This window comes from Oncorhynchus clarkii, chromosome 31, assembly GCF_045791955.1.
Source record: "Oncorhynchus clarkii lewisi isolate Uvic-CL-2024 chromosome 31, UVic_Ocla_1.0, whole genome shotgun sequence".
Lineage (NCBI taxonomy): Eukaryota > Metazoa > Chordata > Actinopteri > Salmoniformes > Salmonidae > Oncorhynchus > Oncorhynchus clarkii.
The window spans coordinates 8370497-8384381 of NC_092177.1; the positions used below are offsets into that span (position 1 = coordinate 8370497).

The 13885-nt window shown below is 41.6% G+C and overlaps 1 protein-coding gene across 3 annotated transcripts in view; it reads left to right on the top strand.

The window, feature by feature from the left end:
- LOC139390765 (proton-coupled amino acid transporter 1-like) overlaps positions 1 to 13885 on the top strand; it is an 84014-nt gene that overhangs the window by 38799 nt on the left and 31330 nt on the right. For all 3 annotated transcript variants that reach the window (XM_071138122.1, XM_071138124.1, XM_071138123.1), the window contains 3 exons: positions 4976 to 5194; positions 13272 to 13370; positions 13549 to 13715. In XM_071138122.1, coding sequence (XP_070994223.1) covers positions 4976 to 5194; positions 13272 to 13370; positions 13549 to 13715 — 485 coding nt within the window. The remainder of the gene's footprint in view (positions 1 to 4975; positions 5195 to 13271; positions 13371 to 13548; positions 13716 to 13885) is intronic.

Genomic DNA, 13885 nt, shown 5'->3' on the forward strand with positions numbered 1-13885 from the left:
CTTCAGCCGGTTAGGGAGGGTTTTGAGTTTCACACACACTGTTTGTGGTCAAATTATTCCTACATGCATTAAGACACGATCGAACATCACCTTCCATGATAACCCTCGAGAGGACAGATCAGGAAAAACAGTTTAGTTCAATTAATTTCGGATTCAAGAAATCCAGACAAGCATTGAACTGTATGACAAATTATTACATTCCCAATTTTCTTAAATAACATTATCTCTACGACAAATGTCAAAGAGCATAACAACATACTTTTACTGTAGAAACAACCATTGTCAAAGTTAGTTCATACTCCCTTATTCTACTGCTGACCGCTATGAAGAGTTACCAGATCAGAGAATTAGCACCCTAACCCAACAATACAGTAGAGCCAATCTGGTGTCATTTGTATCGATACAAAGACACAAAAAAATGAAATCATCAATTCACACATCCACAGTCCATTTGGAGTAACTGTCAACCCATTATTATCATATAGTTTTCTATTTTACCCAAAGACCAGGGCCCCTGGGAACTATTTCCCCTTCGAACACATGATTCACATCGTGATTCAAAAACATGTTCCATCAAAAATAAACAAATTCGAATAACCAATCAACTCAGAATTACAACTCTTGATAACTCCATATGGAAATAATGGTATCTCATATAAAGTAAAGTAATTGCATACCCAAATTAAAACCAAGTTGATAAGACCCCACACAAAATAAATCCCACAGTATCAACACCACTAACGCATACTCATAACCGGTTGTGTGTGTGTGTGTGTGTGTGTGTGTGTGTGTGAAAAACACACACGAACAGGCCTTCTTATCTGGGAACTCCGTTTCTAATTCAGAACCTTTTTACACTTAAAACGGCTGAATATCACTAACTGCTCTCCCCAATACCACAGTCTCTGGGAACATTCCAACGAGAGATAATGAAACCGCCTCCTCTTCTGGAAAACGAAAGTGTACATTTCGTTAGCATTCACTATGCTACATCTTAATCAGCAATCCAGAAGTATTCATTCTAAACCAAAGAAGATATAGGTAAATCCACGGTCCATTACCCCAATCATGTTTTTAATCCACCCCATCCTTTTGTCTATTTTTTATTTAGCATGTACTACCCTTAGACACGGTGACTTATTCTCGCCATTAGTCCAACGATTCACTGGTCTCTTTCCCCCATGATTCTGCATGACCACCACACTACCATGTTCATGAACAAAAAAAAAATGTTACGTTCATTTTGGGTGTGGTACCCTTATGCTAATTCCTCGTGACCCCCTCCACCTTTTCGTCCATTCTAGAAATGTATTTCAGAGTAAGACAACATAAAATGTAAATATATTCGTAATAAAATGACAGAATGTCTCATGAGATTAAAAACCTCCCAAGGTTTTCTGAGTTTGCGAGGAGTGTTTGGTCAGATAATGTTAATGTGTTTCCTCTTTAGAACCAATCCCCCTGGTATTTCGACTTGATCCTTCAACCCAATATGCTCTTTCCTTTAGCCAATTTCTCACCATAAGGAATCCGCGATATTTGATCCTGGTATCTATTAAAAAGTTGTGTAAGACGTGATCACATAGAAACTGTAATCTCTATGACCTACTATTGATCGTACCGAGGCCATACACCGCTATGTGGAAGTTTCCTGTCCTGCTACTTTCAGGAGGATTTGTTGTTGCTCTTTTGAAAAAGAGGCGAACGCTTGCTTGGAAGCATGTTTTCCTGTATACAGCAGGCAGCATGTTTTCCTGTATACAGCAGGCAGCATGTTTTCCTGTATACAGCAGGCAGCATGTTTTCCTGTATACAGCAGGCAGCATGTTTTCCTGTATACAGCAGGCAGCATGTGTATACAGCAGGCAGCATGTACTGTATACAGCAGGCAGCATGTTTTCCTGTATACAGCAGGCAGCATGTTTTCCTGTATACAGCAGGCAGCATGTTTTCCTGTATACAGCAGGCAGCATGTTTTCCTACAGCAGGCAGCACTGTATATATACAGCAGGCAGCATGTTTTCCGTATACAGCAGGCAGCATGCCATACACCGCTATGTATACAGCAGGCAGCATGTTTTCCTGTCCTGCTACATTCAGGCAGGCATGTTTTCCTGTATACAGCAGGCAGCATGTCCTGTATACAGCAGGCAGCATGTATTCCTGTATACAGCAGGCAGCTTTCCTGTATACAGCAAGAGGCAGCAACGCTTACAGCAGGCAGCATGTTTTCCTGTATACAGCAGGCAGCATGTTTTCCTGTATACAGCAGGCAGCATGTTTTCCTGTATACAGCAGGCAGCATGTATTCCTGTATACAGCAGGCAGCATGTTTTCCTGTATACAGCAGGCAGCATGTTTTCCTGTATACAGCAGGCAGCATGTATTCCTGTATACAGCAGGCAGCATGTTTTCCTGTATACAGCAGGCAGCATGTTTTCCTGTATACAGCAGGCAGCATGTTTTCCTGTATACAGCAGGCAGCATGTTTTCCTGTATACAGCAGGCAGCATGTTTTCCTGTATACAGCAGGCTTCTTTCCTACTTTACACTCCTTTTTCCAATGACCAACACCCCCACACCTTTGTTTCTTCTCTACGTTTCGTTGCCTTACCTTGGCCATTGAAACTATAGTTAGTGACTTTCCCTGTGGTCATATTAACCCCTCGCACATCTGTTAAGTGAGCAGAGTTTTTTTTTTCTACTCATAAAGCATCCTGCTCTATTTTATCCACTACCCCCTCAATTTTTTGATCAAACCTGCCATCAAAACCGAAGTACAAATTATATCTATGTACTCACATTTTGAAGCTGAGTACATCTACAAATTAATTTTAATCAGCTATACTCTTCTGTTGATTAAACGCTGACATCAAAACACTTGTATATTGAGCTTGTGATTTCTCATTGACGTCATTCTGCACAACAGCATGTCTGAGTTCTTTGTTTGATTTGAGTTTTCCGTCAACAAGGAAGTGCTGGTCAATTTGACCCAGTTTGCTAAATTTTTCCCATATTCGAGCCAAATTGGTAGAATGCTCTTGCGCTTCTTTCAGCGGCCTCCGTGACTTTATTAAAATCCTCTAGTTCCGCTTCACAGGGAGAATCTGGTCCGTCTGTCACCATATCAATAGTTATTATTCCCAAACCTCTCCCGACCTTGTCCCGGGTGTTTTAGATTTCTTCACTCCCGTCTATAAAACCCACCTTCTATTAACTACTTTCTAAGGTTGCTCTACCCACTTCCCCCGGAGAATAGTTATGATATTGATACCCACTTCCCCAGAGAATAGTAATGGTATTGATACCCACTTCCCCAGAGAATAGTAATGGTATTGATATCCACTTCCCCAGAGAATTGTTATGGTATTGATACCCACTTCCCCAGAGAATAGTTATGATATTGATACCCACTTCCCCAGAGAATAGTAATGGTATTGATACCCACTTCCCCAGAGAATAGTAATGGTATTGATACCCACTTCCCCAGAGAATAGTTATGATATTGATACCCACTTCCCCCGGAGAATAGTTATGATATTGATACCCACTTCCCCAGAGAATAGTAATGGTATTGATACCCACTTCCCCAGAGAATAGTTATGGTATTGATACCCACTTTCCCAGAGAATAGTTATGGTATTGATACCCACTTCCCCAGAGAATAGTTATGGTATTTGTGCCTATTAATTGGTAACAGCACTTAATACCTTGTATTAGAACCAATACTACAGTGTCTGTTAATGTATTACTGGAGAATACGGATGACTTAATGTCTTATTCAAGTGTTGCGCATCAAATATCACTGTTGTTGATAACACACATTACCAGAATGATTCACACTTGTCTTCCTATTTCCACATAATCTGTCATGGTTCACCGGCCCAATAGGGCATAAACCAACCTCTCTCCTTATTGCTACTGTTCCTACACGAATCTCAAACAGTTTTCGAATATCTTATTGCTTTTCTTTTAACCATGCATGTGGCTTTTCTTCAGAGTTTTTATAGGTAACCTTCTTATCACTATCCACATACGCTCTATTGCCTCACTGTCACTGCAGCTGGGATTTTTCTGTCCCCTTTTACAGATCTCGCAGAGGAAAACCTCCACTTGGGACGTATCCTTAAAGGAACCCACCCTACACCATATATTTACGACCGGCCCTTTCTCAATGGGCCCTACTGAATAAACTCAGGCTTTCTAGATCCGTATCCTATAAGTGTTCAGCCTACGATTCTCATCTCCCCAAGATATCAAAATGAGTGGAAACAGGTGTAGGAACTGTGCCTACCTTGTTTGTTGCCAGCTCTGGACTCTCTGGTTTGACTATAAATCATGGTGAATCCTGCCGACAACGCCAACCATTAGGTTCTAATTACTAGAGTAAGAACTCAACGGACACTGTGAAAGCTTAAACCAAGTTTATTCTTCCCAAAGGATCGAACTTCTGAAGCGACAAAAACATGTTTAAAATAGTGGTGGTATTTGTACCCCACTTTGGGTGAAGTCTCCTCCTTCTCGCTAAACATTATCTTTATTGCTAGGCAGGAAACTAAGTGATACGGACAATAACATTGCCCCCTTAATGTGACCTGACCTCCACCCCCTTCATCACTAATCCATGACTCTCTCTCCCCTTATCAATGCCTGCCACATGTGATCGCTTTCCCTAAACTCAGTACATTCCAAGCTTAATTGCAACCACCATATACCTTCCTCCTACAGATAACCATTAGCCTCTGGTGTAGTCCCTCGGCTATGGCACCCCTCAGGTCTCTATTATAACTAATGATTCATAACATTTAAAGTTCAGACATCCCAAAGCCATCACTATCCATCAGTTGCTTGCACCTTGCTGGAAAGGGCAATAGGAAGAAAATACCAGATCCAGCAGAGTACAGTTTAGGATGGTATGACGTGACAGAAGGATACCCTACTATGTGTTCACTATACTTTGGCATTCTTCCTTCAGGTGGTGGAGGCTTCTAACGGGACAACCATGAACTGCCACAGAAACCAGACGGCTGTGACCGTCCCCAGCTTTGACTCCCGTCTCTACATGTTGTGTTTCCTGCCAGCCATTATACTCCTGGTGTTCACCCCAAACCTGAAGTATCTGGCACCACTCTCTCTGGCAGCCAACCTTGCCATGTGTACTAGTCTGGTCCTCATCTACTTCTTCTGCTTCACGGTAGGTACTGCAGGGCTGTCTTCTGCTTCACGGTAGATACTGCAGGGCTGTCTTCTGCTTCATGGTAGGTACTGCAGGACTGTCTTTTGCTTCATGGTAGGTACTGCAGGGCTGCATCTTCTGCTTCACGGTAGGTACTGCAGGACTGTCTTCTGCTTCACGGTAGGTACTGCAGGACTGTCTTCTGCTTCACGGTAGGTACTGCAGGACTGTCTTCTGCTTCACGGTAGGTACTGCAGGACTGTCTTCTGCTTCACGGTAGGTACTGCAGGACTGTCTTCTGCTTCACGGTAGGTACTGCAGGACTGTCTTCTGCTTGACGGTAGATACTGCAGGGCTGTCTTCTGCTTCATGGTAGGTACTGTAGGACTGTCTTCTGCTTCACTGCAGGACTGTCTTCTGCTTCACTGCAGGACTGTCTTCTGCTTCACTGCAGGACTGTCTTCTGCTTCATGGTAGGTACTGCAGGACTGTCTTCTGCTTGACGGTAGATACTGCAGGGCTGTCTTCTGCTTCATTGTAGGTACTCCAGGGCTGCATCTTCTGCTTCACGGTAGGTACTGCAGGGCTGTCTTCTGCTTCACGGTAGGTACTGCAGGGCTGCATCTTCTGCTTCATGGTAGGTACTGCAGGACTGTCTTCTGCTTCACGGTAGGTACTGCAGGACTGTCTTCTGCTTCACGGTAGGTACTGCAGGACTGTCTTCTGCTTCACGGTAGGTACTGCAGGACTGTCTTCTGCTTCACGGTAGGTACTGCAGGACTGTCTTCTGCTTCATGGTAGGTACTGCAGGACTGTCTTCTGCTTGACGGTAGATACTGCAGGGCTGTCTTCTGCTTCATGGTAGGTACTGTAGGACTGTCTTCTGCTTCACTGCAGGACTGTCTTCTGCTTCACTGCAGGACTGTCTTCTGCTTCACTGCAGGACTGTCTTCTGCTTCATGGTAGGTACTGCAGGACTGCATCTTCTGCTTCACGGTAGATACTGCAGGGCTGTCTTCTGCTTCATGGTAGGTACTGTAGGACTGTCTTCTGCTTCACTGCAGGACTGTCTTCTGCTTCACGGTAGGTACTGCAGGGCTGTCTTCTGCTTCATGGTAGGTACTGCAGGGCTGTCTTCTGCATCATGGTCGGTACTGCAGGACTGTCTTCTGCTTCATGGTAGGTACTGCAGGGCTGTCTTCTGGGGGAGGGACTAACATGAACTTGTCCAAATAAGAAACACAACTTTTCATTGCGAAACGTTTTCTGTTGCAAAACATTTTGGTACTGTTTGCTACAGTGTGCACTAATGAATACACCCCAGTCCCATGACGTGTTACATTCCCTAGCAAGAAACCCCCCCAAAATGTTGTCAAACAGAAGGGGGAACTAACAAAGAATCACTAACAACAACCAAAACGAAACTGGTGGGGTTTTAGGACTGAAAAACACTCATTAAGTTGTCTACTGAAAGTTGACTTGCAACAACTGGGACCTAAAAGACACCCACCATGAGCACCCACTAAAAATTTGACCAAGAAGAGGCAAACACAATTAAAACCAACACCAAACTTCGACAGGAAGGAGACCACAAAGTGGAGCAGAACAGGGGAAAATCAGATTTTGTTTTTGTTTGTTAGAAATCAAAATAGGGAGAGTAAAGGTGTTAACCCTCCACATCTCTCCAGACAACTGGAGCACTGGGTCAGCCACTATTAAATATCCCCTGGGCCAGCCACAATTAAATATCCCCTGGGCCAGCCACTATTAAATAAGCCACACCCAGCCCATGAGCCACCCACTAAAAATATCCCCTGGGCCAGCCCTATTAAATATCCCCTGGGCCAGCCACTATTAAATAAGAGGCAAACACAATTAATCCCCTGGGCCAACCATATCCCCTGGGCCACCAAACTTCGACAGGAAGCCAGAGCCACCACTATTAAAATCCCCTGGGCCAGTGGAGCAGAACAGGGGAAAATCAGATTTTGTTTTTGTTTGTTAGAAATCCCCTGGGCCAGACACTATTAAATATCCCCTGGGAGAGCCAACTATTAAATATCCCCTGGGGTGCCACTATTAATCCCCTGGGCCCACATCTCTCCAGACAACTGGAGCACTGGGCCAGCCACTATTAAATATCCCCTGGGCCAGCCACTATTAAATATCCCCTGGGCCAGCCACTATTAAATATCCCCTGGGCCAGCCACTATTAAATATCCCCTGGGCCAGCCACTATTGGGCCAGACACTCTTGCATATCCCCTGGGCCAGACACTCTTACATATCCCCTGGGCCAGACACTATTTACATATCCTCTGGGCCAGACACTATTTACATATCCCCTGGGCCAGACACTATTTACATATCCCCTGGGCCAGACACTATTTACATATCCCCTGGGCCAGACACTATTTACATATCCCCTGGGCCAGACACTATTTAAATATCCCCTTGTCCAGACACTATTTAAATATCCCCTGGGCCAGACACTATTTAAATATCCCCTGGGCCAGACACTATTTAAATATCCCCTGGGCCAGACACTCTTACTTATCCCCTGGGCCAGACACTCTTACATATCCCCTGGGCCAGACACTCTTACATATCCCCTGGGCCAGACACTATTTACATATCCCCTGGGCCAGACACTATTTACATATCCCCTGGGCTAACAAGTGTCTTCCAACAAGACAATGATCCAAAACACAAAGCAAAATCTACAATGGAATGGTTCAAAAATAAACATATCCAGGTGTTAGAATGGCCAAGTCAAAGTCCAGACCTGAATCCAATCGAGAATCTGTGGAAAGAACTGAAAACTGCTGTTCACAAATGCTCTCCATCCAACCTCACTGAGCTCGAGCTGTTTTGCAAGGAGGAATGGGAAAAAATTTCAGTCTCTCGATGTGCAAAACTGATAGAGACATACCCCAAGCGACTTACAGCTGTAATCGCAGCAAAAGGTGGCGCTTCAAAGTATTAACTTAAGGGGGCTGAATAATTTTGCACGCCCAATTTTTCAGTTTTTGATTTGTTAAAAAAGTTTGAAATATTCAATAAATGTCGTTCCACTTCATGATTGTGTCCCACTTGTTGTTGATTCTTCACAAAAAAATACAGTTTTATATCTTTATGTTTGAAGCCTGAAATGTGGCAAAAGGTCGCAAAGTTCAAGGGGGCCGAATACTTTCGCAAGGCACTGTATCCCCTGGGCCAGACACTATTTACATATCCCCTGGGCCAGACACTATTTAAATATCCCCTGGGCCAGACACTATTTACATATCCCCTGGGCCAGACACTATTTAAATATCCCCTGGGCCAGACACTATTTAAATATCCCCTGGGCCAGACACTATTTAAATATCCCCTGGGCCAGACACTATTTAAATATCCCCTGGGCCAGACACTATTTAAATATCCCCTGGGCCAGACACTATTTAAATATCCCCTGGGCCAGACACTATTTAAATATCCCCTGGGCTAGACACTATTTAAATATCCCCTGGGCCAGACACTATTTAAATATCCCCTGGGCCAGACACTATTTAAATATCCCCTGGGCCAGACACTATTTAAATATCCCCTGGGCCAGACACTATTTAAATATCCCCTGGGCCAGACACTATTAAATATTCCCTGGGCCAGACACTATTTAAATATCCCCTGGGCCAGACACTATTTAAATATCCCCTGGGCCAGACACTATTTAAATATCCCCTGGGCCAGACACTATTTAAATATCCCCTGGGCCAGGCACTATTTAAATATCCCCTGGGCCAGACACTATTTAAATATCCCCTGGGCCAGACACTATTTATATATCCCCTGGGCCAGACACTATTTAAATATCCCCTGGGCCAGACACTATTTAAATATCCCCTGGGCCAGACACTATTTAAATATCCCCTGGGCCAGACACTATTTAAATATCCCCTGGGCCAGCACAGGTAAAACACCTTCTGACTAACGAGGTGACACCAATGTGTTAACGTGATAACCTCTAACCTTGAAAAATAAATGTAAAAGCCTGTAACACACTGGGCCGTTCCCTCAGTCTCAGCTTTAGTTGGTTTATTCATGACGTTGGCACTTAAACGCTGAATTACAGTAAATACGTAACTTACTTGATGCAAAGCTCCAAAACATCCATTCTTAACAATGTTATCCATTCTTAACAAAACATCCATTCTTAACAAAACATCCATTCATAACAATGTTATCCATTCTTACCAGTGTTATCCATTCTTAACAAAACATCCATTCTTAACAATGTTATCTATTCCTAACAAAACATCCATTCTTAACAATGTTATCCATTCTTAACAAAACATTGATTCTTAACAATGTTATCCATTCTTAACAAAACATCCATTCTTAACAATGTTATCCATTCTTAACAAAACAGACATTCTTAACAATGTTATCCATTCTTACCAGTGTTATCCATTCTTACCAGTGTTATCCATTCTTACCAGTGTTATCCATTCTTAACGAAACATCCATTCTTAACAATGTTATCCATTCTTAACAAAACATCCATTCTTAACAAAACATCCATTCTTAAGTGTTATCCATTCTTAACAAAACATCCATTCTTAACAATGTTATCCATTCTTAACAATGTTAACAAAACATCCATTCTTAACAATGTTATCCATTCTTAACAATGTTATCCATTCTTAACAAAACATCCATTCTTAACAATGTTATCTATTCCTAACAAAACATCCATTCTTAACAATGTTATAACAAAACATCGATTCTTAACAATGTTATCCATTCTTAACAAAACATCCATTCTTAACAATGTTATCCATTCTTAACAAAACAGACATTCTTAACAAGTGTTATCCATTCTTAACAGTGTTATCCATTCTTAACAGTGTTATCCATTCTTAACAATGTTATCCATTCTTAACAATTCTTAACAATGTTATCCATTCTTAACAATGTTATCCATTCTTAACAAAACAATGTTAACAAAACATCCATTCTTAACAATGTTATCCATTCTTAACAATGTTAACAAAACATCCATTCTTAACAATGTTATCTATTCCTAACAAAACATCCATTCTTAACAATGTTATCCATTCTTAACAAAACATCGATTCTTAACAATGTTATCCATTCTTAACAAAACATCCATTCTTAACAATGTTATCCATTCTTAACAAAACAGACATTCTTAACAATGTTATCCATTCTTACCAGTGTTATCCATTCTTACCAGTGTTATCCATTCTTACCAGTGTTATCCATTCTTAACGAAACATCCATTCTTAACAATGTTATCCATTCTTAACAAAACATCCATTCTTAACAAAACATCCATTCTTAAGTGTTAACAAAACATCCATTCTTAACAATGTTATCCATTCTTAGCAATGTTATCCATTCTAAACAGTGTTATCCATTCTTAACAAAACATCCATTCTTAACAATGTTATCCATTCTTAACAATGTTATCCATTCTTAACAGTGTTATCCATTCTTAACAGTGTTATCCATTCTTAACAATGTTATCCATTCTTAACAAAACATCCATTCTTAACAGTGTTATCCATTCTTAACAATGTTATCCATTCTTAACAAAACATCCATTCTTAACAGTGTTATCCATTCTTAACAATGTTATCCATTCTTAGCAATGTTATCCATTCTTAACAATGTTATCCATTCTTAACAGTGTTATCCATTCTTAACAGTGTTATCCATTCTTAACAGTGTTATCCATTCTTAACAATGTTATCCATTCTTAACAAAACATCAATTCTTAACAGTGTTATCCATTCTTAACAGTGTTATCCATTCTTAACAGTGTTATCCATTCTTAACAATGTTATCCATTCTTAGCAATGTTATCCATTCTTAGCAATGTTATCCATTCTTAACAATGTTATCCATTCTTAACAATGTTACCCATTCTTAACAATGTTACCCATTCTTAACAAAACATCCATTCTTAACAAAACATCCATTCTTAACAATGTTATCCATTCATAACAAAACATCCATTCATAACAAAACATACATTCTTAACAAAACATCCATTCTTAACAAAACATCCATTCTTAACAATGTTATCCATTCTTAACAATGTTATCCATTCTTAATAAAACATCCATTCATAACAATGTTATCCATTCTTAATAAAACATCCATTCATAACAAAACATCCATTCATAACAGTAGTAGCCATCTAAATCCACTGCATGTTGTGTATATAATGAAATGTTCCAACAATATGATATAATTCTAATGTAGGCATTCTATAGCAACCAGCCCCGCCACCCCTATCTCTCCACTGATTGGGTTGTGGTTGTTATGGATGAAGAGGCAATGACTAGTGACAGGCAGTGTTGTGTTCGAGACCTATTCAAGACCTACGCAAATCGAGTCGAGACCAAGACCGGAGGGTGGGGTGGTGGTGGTGGGGGGTCCAATTCAATTTAGACCAGGGATGGGCAACTAGGAACTCTGTCGTGGTCGAAAATTTACTGTTGAGAGTTACAATAGTAGAATACCGAAGGTGCAAATTTCAAAATTTGGTTGTACATCAACAGTTGTTCTCTTTTTATGCCAGTCACTGACAGCTACTCAGTTAGCCAATGTCAGCTAACATTTTATAGCGAGTCTAGCTGCCAGCTATCTAAACTTTTAAAATAATCCTGGTCAAATTACTGACTGGGGGGCCCCCCATTGATCATCAGATATCGTGTTAAAAACTGTACATTGTTCTCTCTGCTCCATGGCTAAATGCTTTCTCTGCTCCATGGCTAAATGTTCTCTCTGCTCCATGGCTAAATGTTCTCTCTGCTCCATGGCTAAATGTTCTCTCTGCTCCATGGCTAAATGTTCTCTCTGCTCCATGGCTAAATGTTCTCTCTGCTCCATGGCTAAATGCTCTCTCTGTTCCATGGCTAAATGCTCTCTCTGCTCCATGGCTAAATGCTCTCTCTGCTCCATGGCTAAATGCTCTCTCTGCTCCATGGCTAAATGCTGTCTCTGCTCCATGGCTAAATGCTCCATGGCTAAATGTTGTCTCTGCTCCATGGCTAATGTTGTCTCTGCTCCATGGCTAAATGTTGTCTCTGCTCCATGGCTAAATGTTGTCTCTGCTCCATGGCTAAATGTTGTCTCTGCTCCATGGCTAAATGTTGTCTCTGCTCCATGGCTAAATGTTGTCTCTGCTCCATGGCTAAATGTTGTCTCTGCTCCATGGCTACATGTTGTCTCTGCTCCATGGCTAAATGTTGTCTCTGCTCCATGGCTAAATGTTGTCTCTGCTCCATGGCTACATGTTGTCTCTGCTCCATGGCTACATGTTGTCTCTGCTCCATGGCTAAATGTTCTCTCTGCTCCATGGCTGAATGCTCTCTCTGCTCCATGGCTAGATGTGTATAATTGCAGCAAACGTGTTTCTTTTAAACAAACAAATAGGCTAGAGCCAGCTCTGACTCTGTGGGCATCGATGTGGGTGCAGACCCATGAACCCCTGTGGCCCTTCATCATGAGTTCTGATTGGTTTTGTGGCCCCCACCTCCATCAAAGTTGCCCATCTCTACTTAAGACATTCAGAATGGTGGACAAATGCATTCTGGGGGCAAATGGAGCCACTTCAAATGATCACTCTCCCAAACAGATGTACAATAGATCAAAATACAGGTACCTGCGTCAATAAAAGCAACTGCTTGAGTAAATGAAGGACACAAAGTATACTGAACGTGGTGCTGCCACACAGATGTGGTTTCTGAGTTAATTATGCAGTTAACATCCCATCATGCTTAGCGTCGTGTATAAAAATGGCCTGTTAGCCCATTATCTTTGGCTACCATGGCTAGAAAAAGAGTCCTCCCTCCAGGGGGACCCTGACTGATGGGCTGTGTGTTTCCGCCAGTGTTTCTACCATCATCAAAACACCAAACGATGGAGTTTGTGGTGGAAGAACGATGTCGAGTTCCAGACACTAGTAGAATCTATGCGAAGTCTCAAACATCCTATAATGTTAACTGCTATGCATTGTTATTTAATGATCTTACTGGACTTAATTTGATATTCAACTAAATTTTTCTGTTTTTGATTTCCAGAACATCCCAAATCATATCAACCTGCCCAAGGTGGGTCATGCCAAAGACTACCCTCTCTTCTTTGGAACGGCTATCTTTGCTTTCGAGGGGATAGGAGTGGTAACGTATTACTGTTCATGTTGAACATATTGCCGCAAAAAAAACATTATTACCATGTTAATACTCACGTAATTTCATGGTATTACAACATCACTGCAGTTAGTAAGGTGTAGTTTCATTGGTATAATCGCAACTTAAGGTGAGGTGTCACCTAACGTTGTTCCTCTCCATGTCTCAGGTCCTGCCCCTGGAGAACAAGATGCAGAATCCTCAGAGTTTCAATATGGTTCTATATCTGGGAATGGGCATCGTCACCTTCCTCTATATCAGCTTGGGGACCATAGGGTACATCACCTTTGGAGAGGCCATAGGGGGAAGTGTCACCCTTAACTTACCCAACTGCTGGTGAGTTCTTCTTACATAGATACTGAAGAGATGGTGTTGTATAGAATCACATAGATACTGAAGAGATGGTGCTGTATAGAATCACATAGATACTGAAGAGATGGTGCTGTATGAATCACATAGATACTGAAGAGATGGTGCTGGAAAGAATCACATAGATACTGAAGTGA